We start from the raw sequence: 20454 nt of genomic DNA, 5'->3' as shown, positions 1-20454 counted from the left end.
ATGACAATGCTATAACACGCAAATCCATATAGAGGGATCAATCTTGTCAAACATAAAGCTTAGCAGACGGACAACCCCGGCCGTTATTGTCGAGAATTTAGTTATGATCCAGAATTATGGAAAAGGTCGGTCATCTACGCGAGAAACGCAGGCAACACAGCGATCCGGCTTCGCACTTGCTTGTGAATTCTACACCGAAAGCCCATTGCTATACCTTTTGTTGCCTGTTTGTGATCGCCCGCAGTTTCAAAACTCGCGAACAGCATCGCGACCAAAAACACAATATCGTCCACGAATGAAGTCAATGAAATATGGTAAAATTTTTATTAAGCATTTCGTTAAACGGAGCTGCTGCAGCAGCGTCTTGAGCGAAACGGTGGAACTGCAAGTAAAACGGAATTGAGGCATTGTACTTGTCTATGGGACAAACGACGTCAAGGTAAGCCATGAAGAGCTGAGATTATAGATATTCAGTGGGTCGCGTCAGGTTCCGTAATTGCATATGGAATGGAATAAAGATACATGGTCAAATGGGCGAAGAAGAAAACCCGTGCGACGTTGGGCTGTCGCCAGTACGACCCTAACATAATAGTTAAATAGGCAAAACGACCGTACAATTCTTCGGAAGTTCCCACAAGACAGGCACACATATAGAGGTTAAATGCTGGGCGCTCGTCATGAAACGCCAACGGAATTCTCGGCCTGTTTCAACTCTTTATAAATCGTTCATTTGCCGCACTTTTACTAACGCAGCAATGGTAATGACGCTTTTTCACGATCCTGTAAAAAAAACACGACCTATCTAATGAGAACTCGGTACGGGGTGTAAATGCAAACTTGGTAACCATCTTCTAGTTGTGAAGGAAGAAAACTAAGTATAGAAACGAGTATATTGGGGCATGAGGCGCGTCTTGCGCAACGGTTAAATCTAATAAAGACTAAATACAGGTTTATGTATAAACTGGAGTATCCACTTCGAGGCTGGGGGTGAAAACCGGAGAGATCGACAAATGGCATAAAGAATTTACGCGAAGGCTAGAGGTTTCTTCCATGATTCCATATTATCTATGGGGTGTTTCTATGCGGCTTAATTCTCGCAACCAACTAGGCTACAGCAGCGACCCTACAAACGGAAAAAGCAGTTCATATAATTTTGGAAACACTAAAATGACCATTGAAGTAACAAAAATATTAGAAATTAGAAGCGCTGATTACAGTTGAGTATAAAAAGTGTCATCGCGTGGTGATTATATTCTATTTATAAATATAAGGTGCACAGTTTAGACATTTTGAATTTATAGCTGGGTTTGTTGTATTCGGTAATTACAGTTAAGAGTAGAGAATAGTGATAATTAGGTTACTGAAAATTGTTTAAGCTTTGTCACTTCTCCCGTGAGGTGGCAACAGTCAGCTGAGCCTTTCAGAGTGAAAAGATATGATACCGACAAGGTCTACGCTACCTTCGCGCTAAAACGTGTGGTAAAAGCCAGAGAAAGTCTGAGAATAGCATGTACGAAGTGGCTGACATTGAAAGCTCAACTTAAAATACAAATCCTCCTCTACTCGATGTCTATAGGCGACCTTAGTCGGACTGTAGGCGGTGCATTACTTCACGGACATGGCATTACCGAAACAGTGAACGAAAAATAGGTTAACAAGATGGGTACTAGCTTCTGTCTATATGCGTGTTGAAGACGATTCAATTTTGCCGTGAGCGACCCCAAGTAACAACAAACGGGCCATGAATAAGGAAGCAGACGAGCTCGCATCGGAGCGGCGTCGACGCCGAAGCCGAAACCTGTTCCTATGTGTGCCCTACTTCCTAGTCCTGTTACGTTGAACACTCAACAAAATGCCGACTTTAGTGGGGTCTTGGACTCCTCCATAAGCAATGTGTCCTGCAGCGTCGTTGCTCCGCCAGCGTCTCACCAGGACATTGATGTCCGTAGCTTTGAAGGCCTGACTATGTTTATGCACAAATATTTTGAAAAAATTACATGCCTTAGTGTTTGTCGGCCTGGCCGACTTTACGTAATCAGAACATTCCATTTGGATCAAGTGTCTCTACTTGAAAAACGAGTTTACTTGGCAACCCAGTAGAAAGCGTCCTTTTCTCTGGTTTTGATAAGAATGCATTTGACAATGGCGCATTGAAGAACTAAAAACAGTAATCAAGGTGAAGCCTTTTAAGAAAATCTTAAAAAGCGTGAATCTACCAAAGAACTAAGAGACAGTTTTGGTTAGCTAGGTCTACCATATAAGAGGTGTAAGGATAGCCGGCCTTTTGGATGATCTCTGCTTTAAACTTCACACCCGGCTAAATATAACGATTGGTGCATGCAGTACACAATGTTACAATTGCAGTGATTTGATATTTATAATCGGGTGGGATAAAGGTCCGAAATAATTCGAAGAAAAAACCGTTTAGATCAGGTCGGGGTGGTTAATAAATTTTCGCGGTTCTGGATAAAGGATTCGCTTTTATTAACTCGTAGACCTCAGCTTGCCATTTTAGCTGTATTGCAAAACTAAAGCATTTCACCAGAACGATAGGAGAACCGTGGTCCGAACAGCTTTCGTTATTACACGTAAGAATCAGCGCACTTCCTGTGCATTGTTACATCCTCAACAGATTGTTCACAGATGGCAGCTAACGATGCCGTCCGCAATGCATCGATTTCGAGTCAATTAACGAGCCTCCCCATGAGATCTGGGGTTCTACAAAGAAGCAATGTGTACTAAAGCGGGCGCCTCAACGGTAGCTCTGGAGTTAGCAATCGTATGATAGAAGAAATGGTGCACCGTATAAACTTGAAGAGATTCTTTCATTGAGAATTTTAAATACCGCTGTTATTGAAATATCTTTACTGCATTGTCATCATCAGCAGCCGTTTTCCGATACTGTCGCTTCCCTATGCTTTGTCGATGACGCGTTGTTCGTTGGACGTGTCGTACCCCATCTGTTCTACCATGCTCTATAATAACGGTCGTTCGGTATCGCACGTATTGCCACCATCCCTAGTTCCGTTCCTTAGCCTTTTATCAGCACGTATAAGCCTTGTTGGTATCCAGGACGCGTTTCATATTACGCGGCGCTGGCGAACAAGTTTACGAAATTCTTCTGGATAGTAGGATGGTCCTCTATTTACCACTTTGAATTGTAAAGCAGGTAGCGGCCGTCCATGTGCAGTGCTATCCGTAAATCGGACCTGATTCGGCAGGTGTTCCTGTCCGATGTCATATGCACAAAGCCAGCATCGCCTTGTAGGATCCCCTTCAATACAGATTTGCCCAGAACTGACCAGCATTTGACACCATATTTGGAATAAGCATTACTATTACATTATATGGCTTTATGTTGCTGGCGGAAGTAAAACTTCCATATATTCCCCTACATTTAACAACTTGTTTACGTATGTAGTATTATTTATAAACATACACATACACCATTTGTGGCAACGAAAGTGTAATGCGGTCTTTTGGAAAAATGCTAAATTGAATACTGTAAGTTTTATTTTTTTTAGTAATGAGTCGCTGTCTTACATTGTTACATCTGACCCATTTTATGAACTCGTAGCTTTGTATCTCATATAGTAGATGTTCTGCGGTAAGGTTAATCTTTGAGACGAGACTATGTGAAGAAAACTGTCGAGCTATAAAATTGTTATGGCGGTTATGAAGTTTCCATTTCCTGACAACTCAGATCTCTTCGATGTTTTTAGCCTTAAACGTGATATGGCGCATAAGTGACAAGTATGTTAAATAGTGCAAGGAAGCATATCCTATATTTGCATACGTTTTATTAACTTTTGGAAAATTATCTACTTTTATCAATCGCTATCGACGTGCGGCACCATTGACCCCCCGGCTGTATTTCGCAGCAGCCGCTGTAACGGTAAAGGCGTCGTATCGTCGAAACGCCAACGTCGTGACGCTCTTTCTTGAAGCGCACCGCCCGCCCGGTGATTGACCGCCATCGTTATAAGCCCGTTATATGCGAATATAGGCACATCCATTTAGTTGTATAAATGAGTGGGTTATAGCTTTACCCAGTGGTTGTCTGCTGAGTTACTTAGCTAAGTGGGTTCTATAGGGTCGCGTATGGGCATGCCTGTAATTATATATACACCTATGACTGCGAAGCTGCCGCCGTCAAACAGTACGCAAGCTAGTGTGGTAAAAGGCAGTCACTAGTTTTGGCTAGCCAACAGGGAACCAACGTCTGACTTGGGTCACACAGTTTATAACTGCCTACCAATGCCCACCCCATAAGCAGACTCTGTGGCGCTGGGTAAACAATTAAAGAAATGTTTACCCTGCACTGAAAGGTTCATGCTCGAGCTAAGCAGGCTATCTGAGGTGGATGGTAGTACCCGTGAAGACCTGTTCGTGACTGTTGGTCGTTCCACGTTGGCTAAAGGCCAGTTGACAGTTCCTATATTCGCATGGAGTTGCGAATCGAGTAAACCAATAGCGGGCGTGTTCCTGCGTTGTGAATCTTCCGCTGCCGTCCGCTGCTGATGTTGCCGTTGCTGCTGCTGTAACGGCAGAAGTAGGGCCTTGACTGAATTGCAGATTACTCTCTAACAGCCGATTACAGTACCGTACGCCGCTGAAGAAAGAAGAAACATATTGCCTTAGATATTGGGTCTGTTGCAGTCTACACAGAAAAATAAACTCTTTCTGATAATCCACCGAACCATCAATTATCAAAAAACTATTACAAGTAACAGAAGCTATACGATATGGTGGAGGCGTGCAAACTCGGACGACAGTGTCGGCCATTCAAATATATACAACATTAAAGGGATGCGCCCATTTATTACACATTGTGTATTGCAGAGATAGCCGACCGTAGCACTAAACAATTTCTACAATACAGCGCTAATTCTATTTACGTCAATACTATGTTCTACATTAGCATAAAGCTCGGACGCCTTTTAGGGGTATGTTGCATATGAGCCGGCCCCCTTATGCTCCTATGACCAGAACACCTGAACCCCGGGCAACTGTAACAACCACAGAATTCTAATAAGACCTATTGTAATAGTGGTTTATGGAAACCCCTTACCTTCGTCCTTTTACATCACACATACAGCATTATATAGTTACCCCATGTGGGAAAACCAGTTCTCCACATTCGAAGCGTCAAAAATGTGAGCAATAAGCGTCGTGTTCATATGATACTAGTAGATACACAACTGCAAGCTTTCTTTTTTCAGCCATCTGTCTCCTCGTTAATCCTGCTCGTCATTCCCAGCTAGACGACATAAAAGTGCATGGGATGCATGTAAAGCACGGCAAAGCACACTAATGTTTTTACGTCAGGGCCTCACCGGCCCTCGTTACTAAGCGCGGTTACATACCGTTCAATGTGTGCGCATCATGTGAGGAGGCAACTGTACGGTTGGTTGATGTAAATTCCATCACACAACCTCCATCAACTATATGGCGCAGGAAAGAGAACGTTTGTGGGTTGTTGCATGTTGCATAACAAGCAATTAGTAAGCCAACGAGCTTTCGGGCTAGTCCATTTCTCTTGATGCTTTCTTACTGCGGTCAGTCCTTGCGCTGGTCCGAGTCACGGCGTCGAGTCTGCCAACTTTGACGGACAGGGCGTCGTGGCGAATCCTATTAAGGGGTGAGCCAGGATGAAGCGCGAAGGAATGGTGGACGCTGCTATAGGAGTGTTTCTATCGTCAATGAACAAGAACAAAGTACGACATCGAGCGTGTATTGGGCGAGGCTGTGATCAAATGGATGTTGAGGTGTCTGGTCTAGGGCGTATTGACATCAACAATGCTTAATTGGGTACAACAGGAGTCCAATGTCAGCTATAAGTTTAGACGCTACGCGAACACCGTTTCCGTGCCTATATTACAATCACGTACAGCTCCTTCTTCGAATATTTTGGTCTGTTGCGGCTTGCCTCGCATCCTACCCTGTAAGCGAGTACATGAAGATCAGGGTATTCATTCAGGCTCACGCACACGCTGCGGCCGCTAGCGAACTATGCGATTTTCTCGTTCATTTGTCCCGAACAGCGGTATCGTTATGAAAATTATCCGTATAACGCTGCGATCTCTTTCCATGCCAGTTCCTATTGCAGTATTCAACAGGGCTTTAGAACACAGACGAAAAAGAAAGAGGGGGAGAAAAGAAGAAACCGAAGTAGCTTGACTGCTATCAGTAGTAAGAGGAACATTCGGCGCCGGAACTTGCTGCTGGTTTAAATCCTTGGCAACCTGGGACAAAAGCCTGGATAAAAAAGGTCTTCTATTATTTTGGTGGAAGTTGTAATAGTATTGGTGGACAAGCAGACCCAAACGTCTGCTTGTCCACCAATATTATTACGTGCTGCTATATCTAATATATAGTTATACACAGTATAGTGATACGCCAAAATAGAGTATCGGGGTCTTTTCGTGTTGGGTTTATTCAACTGTTTGTATTCTTATTTCTTGATATTGCTTGAGTCTTCATTACGTTTCGGTTATCATGTCGCTTGTATTCCCATGGCACATTATTCCAATATTGCGTTTTTCGTCCTCAGGTCTCCTTTCAAAGTAGTTATGGGTTCGTGCGTCTTGTTGTGCATCTTGCAGTGGTTCCTGCCATGGTCACTCTTGCGCGTACAGTTCCGTTATACGGTGATAAGACACAAATGAATATCACGGCGAACGACTGCGTCATGTGAAATTAAAGCGGTGGCGGAATTATTAGGGCTCCGAAGATACTTTATTCACAAAACTCTGTTAATACAATAGGCCATTATCAAAACAAATTTAGATTACTAAACCAAACCGTGTTGTTGATGTAGAATACGGATAAACAATTAACCCTGAAGAAAACGCCTATTACATAAACGTCCATGGAAGAACCCAGTCGAAAGAAGTCTTCTTCCTGTTCTTTCTTTATTTACATGATAACCCGATCATATCCTGGCTAACCCTGGATGAAGCCCACTAATGTTGACTTGTCCGTCGTCCATGTTTAACCTTAGTATTTCCGTTGCTGCTGCTGCTACATCATTCCTAAGCAGAAGCTTTAACGTTACCGGGTGATTTCCTCCTTTGGACAAACCTTTCACTTAGCACTCTACCTTCTGTCTCTCTATGGCCGCGAATAAATCCCTTACTGTACAGTCTCTAGCTGTGTACCACGCCCTTAGTAAACAGTTCACAATTTGGTGGAGTAGACTTATCAAAGTCTAAGCTAACTAGCCACGTCACAGCGGGAGCGGCAGTCGGCAGTTCAGTTAAGGCCCAAGATACCGTCCGTCGTCCTTTAAGCGGCGACTCCGTGAGGCACCGTCTACCCGAAGCGACTGCCGTGATGGTTGTCCACCTGTATATGTAATCGGAAGCTGGAGATATTCGGGTTGAGGCAAGGGCCCAAATTATATTCAGCTTTCATCGCAGGCAATAGAGATCGAAACAAAATGAACACAACCAAGATAGCTTTTAGAAAAGGTGTCTGACAAATTCTAAACAAGTAGAATCGATATATAGGGGATCATTGAGCGCAGTAGTCAACTGAACGATCATCCCTAAGATCTGAATATCGTATTTTGCTGTCAACGATTTGTCTAAGGGCGGGAGAACTCTAGAGAAAAGGAAAAGCTTCTTCCAAGAGTCGTTGATGGGCACAAACTTCACCGACACGGTTTTCATCAATTGTCAAACACTACTAAGGTCGGCGGAAAACCATAAGCCGGAAAATTCAGTGGTTCCAATAGCCTAACGTAGAGTAGAGCGTACTGAATGGTCTATACCTAAGGGGTTTGTACATTAGACGCCAGTGATGTTAGTAGGAACTTCAATTAGGTCTGGTTCGTTACCTCCACTGACTACTGGAGGTCACTTACGGGATTGTGGCAAAGGATAGAATAAAGGTCGTTTCGTCATCTTTCAGTTTGATCCAATAATACGTTATAAGAAGCAACAATAACTGTTATTTAGAGCGTCGATTAAGGAAACTCAGACCAAAGCATTGTTTATGTTTTAGTCCGAGTTCAATCCATACGTTGTTCCTAATGTGAAGTTTTTTTTTGTTAATTTAAAACGAACCGAGTCTATTAATTGTTAAGGAAAATTAATCGTTTTGTCTTTTCTATTCTGCAGGTGAGTGTACAACAAAATGGCTGGAATTGGTCATAATGTCACACATCGGTTATGGCAAGTCTCACAATTGTGTCGTGTTTTCGCCTTTCGTAGTGTAGATATGATTGCGTTCCATCTCTGAATATATGTTTTTTTTTTTATTTTGGAGAACAGTTGTTCGACAACGTGTACTCAAAATGCCCCCACGGTAATCATTCTTTCAGCTGTAAACTATGCCGGAAAGTTTACGATTAATTACGCGTGAATACTTGGTAAATATATTCGTGCGTACTTGTCCTATGAAAAACTCAATAAATGCGATAGTTGTATGTTTACAAATCCCGTATATTTTCTTACGCAATTTGAAATCCAATAACAGTTTGGAGAATACATCTGTCAGTTGCCCTTTAGTAGTAGTGGACAGTAACATATCGAGTCATCGATACTACTAACGGTGATCGTGTTTTTGCCGGAGGGTTTGAGAGGGGTGGCTGCGCCCCGTGTTCAGGTGGTTGCTTCACATATGCCCCCCCTGGGCACATGGGCCACTTTTTTTGTGCGCATAGTGGACAAGCTTGTAGTCACCGACTAAACGAATCGATCACCTAGCATGTTCGGTTCGAGGTAGTTCCCCGAACTTGTCCACCAGCAGAACGACTGAGAATCCCAGTAAGCGCCTTCGTTGCCAAGAGCAAACAGGTGACAAGCACACACGTATAGCTATCTCCATTATTGTCATTCATCCATACAGAATTTTATTAAGGCCAATCCTCCAATTTCCTAAAAAGCTTCGGTAATCATCGTGCATTTGGGTAATTGACGCCGCAAAAAAACGAATATATATATATATATATATATATATACGGTCGATATAAACTGGCAGGGTGGCTTATGGCGAAAATTGCTTTATATAGTAGAGCGGTGAGAAAGCGTATTGGCTTTCGCGTCTTTAAAAAATATCTGTTGGATTTTAGTGCCGTAAGAAGTGAACCTAAGCTCTTCATAAAGTTTGCGATATGCGCGTCGCCAGAAACTAGCCCTTATATTTGAAAGTGAGGCACCACACCGTCTTAAATACTTCGCGGCCCCTTAAAGTTATTTCTTTTTTAACGAATGTTCTGCGTTGGCATAAGATATAGGTTTATATACCCCTTTAGATTTTTTAGAAAAAAAAAGTTAATTAGTTTCGTATAGACCAGCAACAGCGTAAACCGGTCGATTCTAAGCAGGCTAAAGTGTTAAAAATGTCAAAGGCTAAAATGTAGTGCGCTTGGCGTAAACACAATAGACAATAATAGCTGGCTTTTGTTTAGTATTAAAAGTGTATTATTTATTAAATAATTTATTATATTATTTCTGTGCATACTATGTTTACCGAAATTAGTCCCTATTTATCCAGACCTCTGTATATATATATATATATATATATATATATATATATATATATATATACGAAGTAAGTACATAATAGAACCAGCAACAAGTGTCTTGTACTATCTGACAGCACCCTAACTGATAGAGGGTTGTAGAACAATAATGGATTTCGTGCTCAGGCGAATAGATAGTCGTATATAGGAAATAACGTATATATACATATATATATATATATATATATATACATATAACGTATATATATATATATATATATATATATATATATATATATATGTATATATACGTTATTTCCTATATACGACTATCTATTCGCCTGAGCACGAAATCCATTATTGTTCTACAACCCTCTATCAGTTAGGGTGCTGTCAGATAGTACAAGACACTTGTTGCTGGTTCTATTATGTACTTACTTCGTTAAGCTTCGTTCAATTTAAAATTGATTTAGATTATGAGATACCTGTATAACTTGGTAAATATATTATTTGCGTCTGCGCTTTATCGGGATGTTAGTTAATTCGTGAGCCGCATGGTTTGGTATGCAAGTAATAAGAGCTTCATTATATGCCAAGGAAATATTTTTCACTTGCCCGTATATTATATTACTTTCCGTATTACACGCCTGCTCCTTAGAATGACCAATATATACTATCTATCTTCTGCGAGATAAACAGACGTCGAGATCCTTATATGAGGTACAAACGTAGAACGTCGGCAAAATGCAGAAATTGTGATTCGCGAGTTGAACTTCGCATCCAAGTCGCATAGACGCAGTAGTTTGAGCCTGTTTTTATCCTTTTAAGAGCTACTTGGTCTCTGAGCTGCCTCTGCACGGCGTATAAGTGAAGAAGATTGAAAGCCATTCTAAATTAGCAGGCAAATGGGGTTAGCGACTTGTCGCTCAATTATTCCCTTGTTCTCCCACCGACGTCATCGATGTTAAATGACGTCGCGTGCAGTCGATCCCTATTTGCAATTCTGCTGCCATCATATCCATTCTTAACTTGCACCCCCACAAGCCCTTGTAAGCTGCTCAATCTGGCAGCTATAGCTATCAGTTGAACTTGCTGTTTGTTGGGGCGGTCCGTCGTTCTCGTTACATTTGGCCGGGCTTTCGTTAGCTCGTAATTCCCTGACTGAACAAGACGATCGAAATACGATCTACTTAGATTTGTCCCCCCTGAATCCCCAAGCGTAAGCGTCGTGGACTTTTTCAAACCCCGGCTTCATTCTGTCCTCGCTTCGTCTGTTCGTAGTGGATCCGCACTCCTCTAATTATCTCAATGCCTGAATAGTAAACTCACACGAGCGCGTTGTAGATTGTCTCACAAACTAATAGTCCAGCCAGCAACTGTATTAGATCCCAGGGGATTGGTCTGTGAATCGACCTGTCCACGTCGACACGGCCACTGCCCTTGTCTTGTTACGTCTATTCCTAATCAGATCGCCTACACCGCGAGCGCCCTATAGTCGTCAAGGGATTGTTCAGGTAGTTAGTAGTAAGAGTATTTTCCTCCGTACTCCGATGTGCCTTGTCATACTCAACAGGCAACGCAAGGTAGCTAATAGATGTACTCGCTTGTTTTTTTTTTTTACTTATTAGTAGTCGGTTCCAGTCGACGAAAGAACGTACGGAATCGGCTGGTTAGTCGTTTGGTGGCGCTTGATCTATCCTTCGTTTGGCTTTTCCTTTTGTTACAGAGCCACGCAGACTCCCTACGCGATTTTTTGAAGTCCACTACACTCGATTGGAGCTGACTACACAGCGATATCTAGTGTGGAAAGGAACGATTGTATCAGCGGATGGTATTGAGTCTTGTGCAATCGGTAATGTCTAAACGAAATGTTGGCGTAACGCAGATTACATTAGTAGGTTACACAGAACGGCCCGTACGAAATCTGAGCGGCCCGCGAAAGGGGTCACCTCCGCGCGGTGCGTAGGCACAGCGAGCTGTGTGAGCATATTTGTTCAGACCAGGCAACAAACGTTGTGTACGTCGCAGATCCGGTCTAGGGGCAATGGCGCTAAATTATCAATCAGCTTACCGGCTTTTGAAAAAGCGCTGTCTTCTGGACGCAATTGTTTAACTAGATCAAGGCGTATTCAAGGACATGAATCGGTGGTTGGACGGATACACCCACATGTGGAAACACTGCTGAATTACAGAGGTACAGGCATATATCCTTGGAACCTCATTCATTCTGAGCTGTTATAAGCTGGATGTATGCAGTACAGAGATTTAGAAATGAGTCGATTTTACAAAACGGGAAAAACGAAAAAATTGCTGCCTTTACAGGTATTCCGCACTCAACCCACTTTTAAATCCGTACAAAATAATGGATATTAAAATCCAGGAGGCTGAATGAGATCCGGGTAAAGTTGAGCAATTAATCCTTTATGATATTTTTTAAAGACTATCAATTGAATGAGATTAACCTCTCGTAATACTTAGCCACCATGTTTATTGTGTGCTTGAAATCGATAGCTGTATATAGGGCCACCAAGTGTCCTTCGCCTTCGGAAACACAGGATTCTTTAAAGTGTCATTGAATCCAGAATCTAATTAAAGGTTTCCTTAAATAAACGCAAACGGTAAAGTTAAGCCGTTATTGGAACATCCCCATAAGATAATTCCTATGGTAATGGTTAATCGCTTGCCTTTCCACTACCAAGGTGGAACACATTTTAAACCATGAGCGCCGACGCGGTACTGTTGGCAGGAAAGCGCACCTCATGATCTACAACTGATTTTTTCTCAAGTTTTGCTTGCCGCTGAATGCCTTCTCCTGTTTTAGTTGGTATGAAACTCGGGAGCCTCATCTTGTTTGCCTCCTCAGTTTATTATTTTAAAAGCCCACAAAACTTGCACGAATGGGCTCCGAGACGAGGACTAGGAAACCTAGCAGATCCAAATAGCAAAACAGGGTCGAATAAAACCTTCGGGATCGTAAAGGAGATCAGCGTTATTCAGCTATTAGCTATAAACAGCTTTCTGTACAAAGCTGTCGGTATGCGGCCGTGAAACGGGTATCAAATATTTCCCATTTCTGGGCACCGTTTGGACGGGTGACCACTACTTGGTTGTCAAGGGTGGTCAGGCTCTCTAGACCGTTAAGTAAAGAGAAAAGTATAATATTAGGTTAACGAAGACTAGGATCTACGGAAAATTGGTCCACTTTGGATTTTATCTATGGCAGGAGGAGTCATTTTTCGTTTCCTATTCTTTATATATGAGTAGAAAAATATTTGTTATCACTATTAAGTACGAGTGCATTTGTGCAGGTTTGTGACAGTTACTTCCAAACGCCGTTACACAGAAAGACAGTTAGTGCCTCCTCTGCTGACTTATTGCCCGCATCATAGCCTAAATGCACTTGCGTATTATTCCACGGAAGAAGATGAGCCGGTCTTGGCATAAGAGAACTTAGAACAGTTAAGAATATTTTCGATTATTAGACCATAGGCCTCTTTGAATCCAAGGGCTAAAATCTTTACGGCGTCGGCTGTCAAGTGCCAGCTGTTCAGTATCAACGAGTATCTGAGAGGACACAGAAGTGTATACGTAACTCTGGATAAAGCACAGCATCCAGCCCAACCTGTATCTACCGCCGCAGCCGCTATTATTAAACACTATTTGACGGAACCTTATTTATGTTAGTTGATTCGCACGGACCCTTTAGTTGGTAAGGAGCGCTATCCGTTGTATAGTCGTCGGGTACGGTGTACGATTACTACGAACAGAGGGAGTGAGCTCGCTACTAGCCCTGTTGTTTGTGTATCTGTGTGAAAAAGATGCTCTTACTGACGCTGTGCTGAGTTCAGCTCCAAGCTCGTGTTATCAAAGAGCAATGGATCGTTCACTGAAGGCGGCCATCCGCGAAGGTACAAATCTTTCTCAGTGTGAGACCGTTTCGCCAGAGGGAAATAACCGTTTCGCGCCGTGGGTGAAAGAGTTTTATACGACAAGTACGTCGTGCGTAAACTACGATATCACCACGGCGGGTTGAAATGAATGAAAAGTGTGGGATGGGATGCGCCTGCTTCGTAAAGAGTCGATCTGACGATGAGAACGCGTTCAGACCAAGCTGAACTAACCTGTTTTGGCTGAGTCCAAGGTCTATTTTGCTTCTTTCTGTCGCAAGGTATTAGAGAGTACGCTTGGAAAGACGAACTAAAAGGAAAATACTTTGCAAGAAAGCGTCAAGAGGGCACAAAGTCGTTGGGTTCTTTGTCTTTTCAAGAATCTATTCCAGTTAGCAACCTACTGATCTGGACCTGACAAAGACCGACGCAGATCTTAATAACAGGAGCGATAACGGGACTACTCAAAATCAGGCCGGAGGTGAGGGATGTGGTTGGGGCAAGAAAAGATTTCGCTGCTTTCCTTGTCGTTTAGTGATTGCCTCCCTACGTATTTTGTGCTGCTGGTTGTTGTGCTTTCCCGTTCCGTGTAACGATAAAAACGTAGACGAACGACAGCGAACAAACCTCCGGCTACTTTCAGGACTCAGTCCCACCTTAAACAACAACAAACGTCATAAGAGTATTGGTAGGAAAACGAACGTGTATGCAAATCTCGTAAAGAATGCAACCTTTTGAAATTATTTTGAGGTGCTCGTTCTCTGTTTGTTTTCGTTCATTGCTGTGTTCCCTTTTTCAAAGCGCCGTTATCTAAAATGGCGTCTAATACGCGAAACACTTGTTCCGTCAGGCACACGTGCCGCCGTCTAGGACAAACAAGCATCTATTAATCAAACTGGTTAGGTAAGCGGTAAAAGCAACCGATAGAGTATGTTTTCATTTCCTTTGTTACTTGTACGAAGTAACAACAACGAAGCTAAATCAACAAATGAGCTAACAAACGATGCCGTAATGACCGTGTCCTGGAAAGGGCGGTATCAGCATCAGCCACACATTCCGACGCGGTGGCCTGCCGTAGTCCAGGACCGATTTAGTTCTGCCGCAAGGCCAACCTTTAACTTTAAAAAAAAAGAGTTAAAAAATCCGGAGTAGCTCGCTATCAAAAGGATCAGAAGAAGCAGCAAGCCGTCGAATCAAGGGACCCAGCGAATCAACAAGCATGAGATAGAGTCATGCACAGGGAAAACGAAGCCAGTTTACTTGCTTTCTGTCTGGCGTTCGTGTGGTTTAATATTCATACCGCTGGTGATAGTGTATTTTAGATATGTTTAGATTAAGCACGCCGGTTTTGTATACGGTTCCTGTTTGCATTACTCTAATCGTTCTACGGACGGTGGCTTGGGCTCGTTCAGAAGAAATCGATGGTCGAGCTATCGTCCACTGCTAGATAGTTCGTTCCAAAGAAGGAGTTGCTTTTGCTGGTAAGGCAGCAGATACTAACCCGCTGCCTAGTAACACCCCGCCGTTTTACGTCGTTTTTGGTTCATGTTGTCGAGTTATGGTCGATTCGAGTAATGCATACATATACAAAGCTTCGTGCTGCTATAGGCTGCTTCTATTAGCGGCAGCAATGCTGATGGCTGATTGGGGAGGATACTCAACGATTTCCTTTTTCTGGTCAGCATCGCTACTGTGTCGGAGTCAGACCTGCATCAGCAACTCGTAGCGAAGGTACCTTTGAGTATTTACGTTAAGGGTTGCGGCATGCAGGGTTATCTGGCGGTTAGATTTGTTGCGCCATGATCTTGTACTATGTTGAACTCCTACATAGGCATCACAGAACCGCGCTGACAAGAGAGGCGTTTGATAGAAGAGCGATAGCAGGAGGGCGATTCTTGGCCTAGCTGCGGAACTCCAACATTTCGAGAAATCAGAAAGTGAGTTGTCTCCTTCCGCCGTTCGGCTAGCCCTGTAAAGCTGTTTGGTATTTGATTGGTTTACATTACTGACACAACGACACGAGCGTTCAAAGGGATGTATGTATACGTGAACAAAAACGAAAGGGTAGACCTAGCGCGGTACTATTGTTGATAGTAAAACCGGCGTCGTTTCCATATTGAGCTGGATGACGAAAATATAAGTAAGGCAGGCTGCAGAACGAAGACAGGGACATAGGGGGCGATCATAAAATGGGTCGTGGGTTGCGTGGGTGGGCATTCGTCTATCGAAATTGATGAGGTCATCAGTTTCTGACTGGCCAGTCCGGTTCATTCGGTGTGCTTCTGTTAGCGCATTGACTACCAAATACAGTTGGGTTGTGAGCAAAATTGTAAAGCACCCACTTCCTGCTCGTCGGCCATACTCGCTGTGCATGTGAAAACATTTACAAAATAATTTTTGATATATAAAATTGATTTTCGTATCCGCAAATAGTATGTGATGCATCTAAAGGAGGGTTACTGCCTGCCTAAAACGCTGACTTTGACAGTGAAAGCTGGACCAAACACAAGTTTTCGTCTATTTATACAGTGCTATAAGCTCGACCTATAGTCGCATTCAATTTGTCGTCTTCTGGATGATCAGATTGTTTATTGTCGTCATTTGATTTTCAGATCTGATCCTCTTTCTTGTTTTTTATCAGTCCTGTTGGAGTTTGCTGCTTGGCACTCGCCAGTCCCCCCCCCCCGAGCTGCGGTCTGTAGTCGGAAACGTCTGGCCTTCTCCACGGCCATTGCGGTTGGCCGTCGAACAGGCGCAACAAGTGCTTGCCATTTACCATAGTTGTCGCTGTTGGCTGCTGCCGTGCCACTGCTTTGCAGCTACTGAAACTGAAAGCAGCGCGCCGTCGGAGGTGACGGCGTTGCCAATACCCCTACAAAGGCCCAATTAACGATTCACGCCTTCCTCCTTGCTCTCGTCTTCGATGAACCAGATCAACCCTCTGATTCTGCTCTAGCGAATTGTCTGCGATGACCCTCGAGGTGGATTTACGTAGAAGAGTATGGAACAGAAAATAGAGAGCAAGAGTCTGTGGTAAATGTCTGAGAGCGTATAGGGGAGGATGACATAAAGAAGACGCGGCTCAGACTGACTTGGGATGATTTCACGAGTTCTTGGAGCAGGCGCCATGCTACCTGTCTTGACCTCAACGCGCCATCGCGTCCATGGCGGGTTAACCTGCTCAGATGGTGGCTTGCTAGATGACTGCGCCGAACTCATCGGTTTTTTGACTCGTCCGGTCTTCTGTAGTCACTTTGTCAAGTTCTTGATTACAGTCCGCCGCCCTTGTATACGGAGCGGTAGCAAAGGTCCTCTTTACGGGATTATCCTGATGGCGCTTTGGATATTCATTCACGTAAACCGCCAAATGCAGCGCTCAACGCCGTTTTAGCGGCAAGACATGAGCTGTGCTCAGGCGAATGTTGGCCCAGAAAGTAGCTAGCTAACTACTGCTGCCTCAATCTTGCACCGACAAACGCCGAGCTGGCTAGCGTCGTCGGGTCCACCGATTGTCCGCCCGTTATATGCTATACTCTGCCTAATTCAGCTGCTGCTCGCGGCCTGTCTGAATTGGGTTCGCCCGGCTCCCACCGGGCCGCGGCGACGCTGACGAGGCGCTATCGCGTGCCCGCCAGGACGGACAGTTGACTGTCTCGCCTGTTCGGGTACACACATTCACACGCGCATAGAATAGGAACAGAAACAAATAGATGCCTAGAGCCAGACTCTCTGCGGTACAGCTCCCAACACACAGACAAACATTCACAGAGGCCCAATTCGATGGCGGGCGAACGGCTCCAAGTGTCCGCAGCAGCAACGGCGGTGGTAGGAGCTGATGCGGGAGCAGCTGCAACTGGAGAGGGTCAATTTAGGCATCGTGGTGGTTGTGTGTAGGCCCTGTGTGTTCGGCTGTGACCACAGCTGCCACCGTCTTCTGCCAGCGTTGCTCGTCTGCTGCTGACTGCTCGCTATTGGCTCGGAGCGCCACGGCGGCGGCGGCAGCGGCGACGGCGGCCGCTGCCGCTGGGGGTGATGGCCGCTGAGTGTTAACGCTGAGAACATTACCGCCGCCCCTGCTGCTGCTGTCGTCGTTGTTGTTGTCGCTGCTGCTGTTGCTGCTGCTACCGGCGCCACCATCACCGGTTTTCATTTGCCGCCGCTGGCGCTACTCTCGGCTGAGGGTGAGCAAGCGGCCGGCCGATCGGACTGCCAGTGAGGGCTGCTGCTGCTGCTGCTGCTGCTGTTCACTGGTCGATTGCGCGGTCATTCATTTCATTCTGGCCTCCGCTCCGCTCGCTCACTCACTCCCTGACTGTAACTGCTGCTGCTGCTGCTGTTCGCGGGACCAGACTGTGCTGTGCTCGTGTCTGTTGTGTGTCTCTATTACTGCATCTGCTACTACTCTAATCGCTATAGTTCTCCTATTAATAACTACTGCTGCACTGTCTTACGTTACTACACTGTATACCATTTTCTATATAAAAAAAAATCATAATACGAATGATAGCAAGCGCACACACGTATACACCGGTACCGACAGATCCATCAAGGACGCGATAAAACGAACAAGAACTACGACTAGTGAAACAAACACACGAATCTGTGGTTAGAAGCAACAATAACAACAAAAGCTACGCGCAGCCTATTTCAAGCATAGTTTGTGATCGTGTAGCGTACGGTGGAAGTTAACAAGTGTTTTGTCAACGCAAATGTGTTGAGTTTTCGATTGTGGCTTTTGGAAAATTAATTGAACAATCAGCAACTAATTGTCAGATGTCGTATGGATCAGCGAAGAACAGTTTGAAACAGCTCATTACGTCAGTGTAGTTTCTCTGCGAGTGCGTGTGTACCTTGTTCAATAGTAGTAATTTTTAGTTAATATTATATTTCGCAATTTCCCGGCTGCGAAGTTCACCTCGGAATTGTTACTGTCGTCGTGGTGGTCGTCGTATTGTTATTAGAAGCAACAAGCGCTATTCCAGGCGTGCGTCGGTTTCAATTGAATCGAGCGCTCTTGCCACAGGTGAAAGGCTGATTTCGGAAAGTTGGGACGAACAACGATAAACGTGAAGCGACTAATTCAACGCTCTGGATAGTTGTGTGGAGGAAGTTACTTTAAAGCTTTTTTCTAGTACGGGTCTAACTTCTTTGCAAGACCGGCTGGAACTTCATTCCTCGTTGTTGAATCAACAAAGCGAATCTTTGTGATCGATACCAACCATTTGATTTGGCTATATTTTATACTATCGCTGTTATGAATCTTATTGTACAGTATACCTCCATAAACAACTTTGAGCCAATAACACGTGCCTAAATAAACGCTATCGGACCTGTCGTTCGAGCACAATCAAAACATCGATGCAAAGTGCTACTTCTTCACGAGTGCAACTATTGCATTGAATAACTTTTTATACAGCCCCTACTACAATCTATTATTATCACCCGTTCTTGACACGGGTAGCCGGTCCTCTTACATCGGATTCACTGCATAGCAGAGCCTCTGTTCACGTGATACCTCAGAATCTTTGGGTCTGTCTGTGCCTTTTGGCCTGCCGTCTACACAAGCGCTTTCGGATAGTTTCACAGTGGACCTCCACTTTCTGGTGTCGGACCTTGCTTCTCCTGTTGTTCTTGTTGAAGTTGTTGTGATCGCCGTTGTCTTCTTCGGATAGTAGCAGCGTCTCCGAAGGCCCAGCGACTAACAGCCTCGTTGTTATCATCGTCTTCTTCGTGATCGTCACTGCTACGACGCCGCGATTTCTCCTGCCGCTGGTCAGCGAAGTCATCCATTCATCGACCTATGCCGGAGTTTTGCTACAACAGAAGTTTCACCGTCAACCACCTTCTAGGCTACGCGTGTTTCACATACAGCACCCCCTAGGCACACACGTTCGAAGACATACAGATACCCACACAGGGGGATACAGACAGATACGCGAAAACAACGCCGCGACAAAAAATCACCACCCGACTGAACACCCCACCTGAAGGCGTCGGGTCGACGGACCGAACAGATAAAGGCCAATAAGCGTTCTACGATTACTAGAACAGCTAATATTGCGTCTACTATAGCTACTGCAGTGGCACCGCACGTGCTAGGTTTTTATATCTAATTCAGTGGTTTGGGCGTGCGTTGCACCATACGACCAGTAAACAGTACGACTGTTGTCGTCATCATCACAGCCGTCGTCGTAAAGGTAGAGAGACGCCGCGTAAATAGTGTCTACCCCGCACCAGCCGACGAAGCAACTTCAGCAGCAGCAGCAGCAGCAGCAACGGCGAAAAGCGAATACTTCGGTAAACGCCGCAAACTATTATACGGTAACGCGACAACAACGCCACGTTGCGGTAGAACCACCGTTTGAATACTTCCCCCCCCCCCCCAGTGTCTTTAGCGGTGCACTTCAGCCTTCAAAATCTTCGACTAAGCCCGGGGTAAAGTGGACGTCAAGTGGAACACTGGCAGCGACTGCTTATTGTTGTGCTATGGCGCTAGCCGTATTCGGCCCGCTGATATCGTCGTAGTAACACACACAGAACAGACGATAGGCGTTTGGCTCGCGGAGTCGCCGGATAATTCAGAAATTCGTCTGATTTTCGACGGAGGATCAACGAAAGAACGAGCGGATCAAAAAGTATTGAGAGTGCGCTTTGTGAATAACAGTTTTGATTTTTAATTCTGTGTCCTGGCTGTCTGATCAGTCAAAAGGTGTCAGTTCAAGTGTCTGTGTATAAAAGAAGCTGTTGTTTTCGGAAATCCGAGGATCAAGGATCAGGTATCTGGCATTCAATTATAATAACAGCAACGACGGCAACAACAACACAAACCCACGTTTATTCTTCAGCTTCGTTCAAGCGATATAGATTCGGTACAGAAAGAGACTCCTGTGAGGGTATTTCCTCAGTCATAAACTACGCTGTTCCAATATTGCACAATTGCCATTAAGTTACTTTATCTATTACCTGTGGACTACTTCACCCCCGACACTGGTCCAATCCAGTAATACTGTCGCTAGAAAGAAGCACTGCAACTTGTACAACTGTTTCTGAAACGGTCACGGCAGTAATTTCAACAAAAAACAGCCATCATGACTCTGG

The 20454-nt window shown here is 44.4% G+C and overlaps 1 protein-coding gene across 35 annotated transcripts in view; it reads left to right on the top strand.

Annotated features, from left to right (window-relative positions):
* heph (polypyrimidine tract-binding protein 1 heph) overlaps positions 1–20454 on the top strand; it is a 327260-nt gene that overhangs the window by 232770 nt on the left and 74036 nt on the right. For 2 of the 35 annotated variants that reach the window (XM_086986955.1, XM_086986956.1), the window contains exon 2: positions 8124–8177. The exons of 32 other annotated variants lie outside the window; for them this stretch is intronic. In XM_086986955.1, coding sequence (XP_086843081.1) covers positions 8175–8177 — 3 coding nt within the window. In that variant the 5' untranslated portion in view covers positions 8124–8174. Of the gene's footprint in view, positions 1–8123; positions 8178–17622; position 20454 lie in introns of those variants that run through there. One more of the 35 variants, XM_022801808.2, reaches the window with a different exon arrangement.

This window comes from Varroa destructor, unplaced genomic scaffold (assembly GCF_002443255.2).
Source record: "Varroa destructor unplaced genomic scaffold, Vdes_3.0 BEIS01000004.1, whole genome shotgun sequence".
In the NCBI taxonomy this organism is placed as follows: domain Eukaryota; kingdom Metazoa; phylum Arthropoda; class Arachnida; order Mesostigmata; family Varroidae; genus Varroa; species Varroa destructor.
Note: the sequence above shows the minus strand (reverse complement) of the source record. Positions and strands in the feature narration are given on the sequence as shown.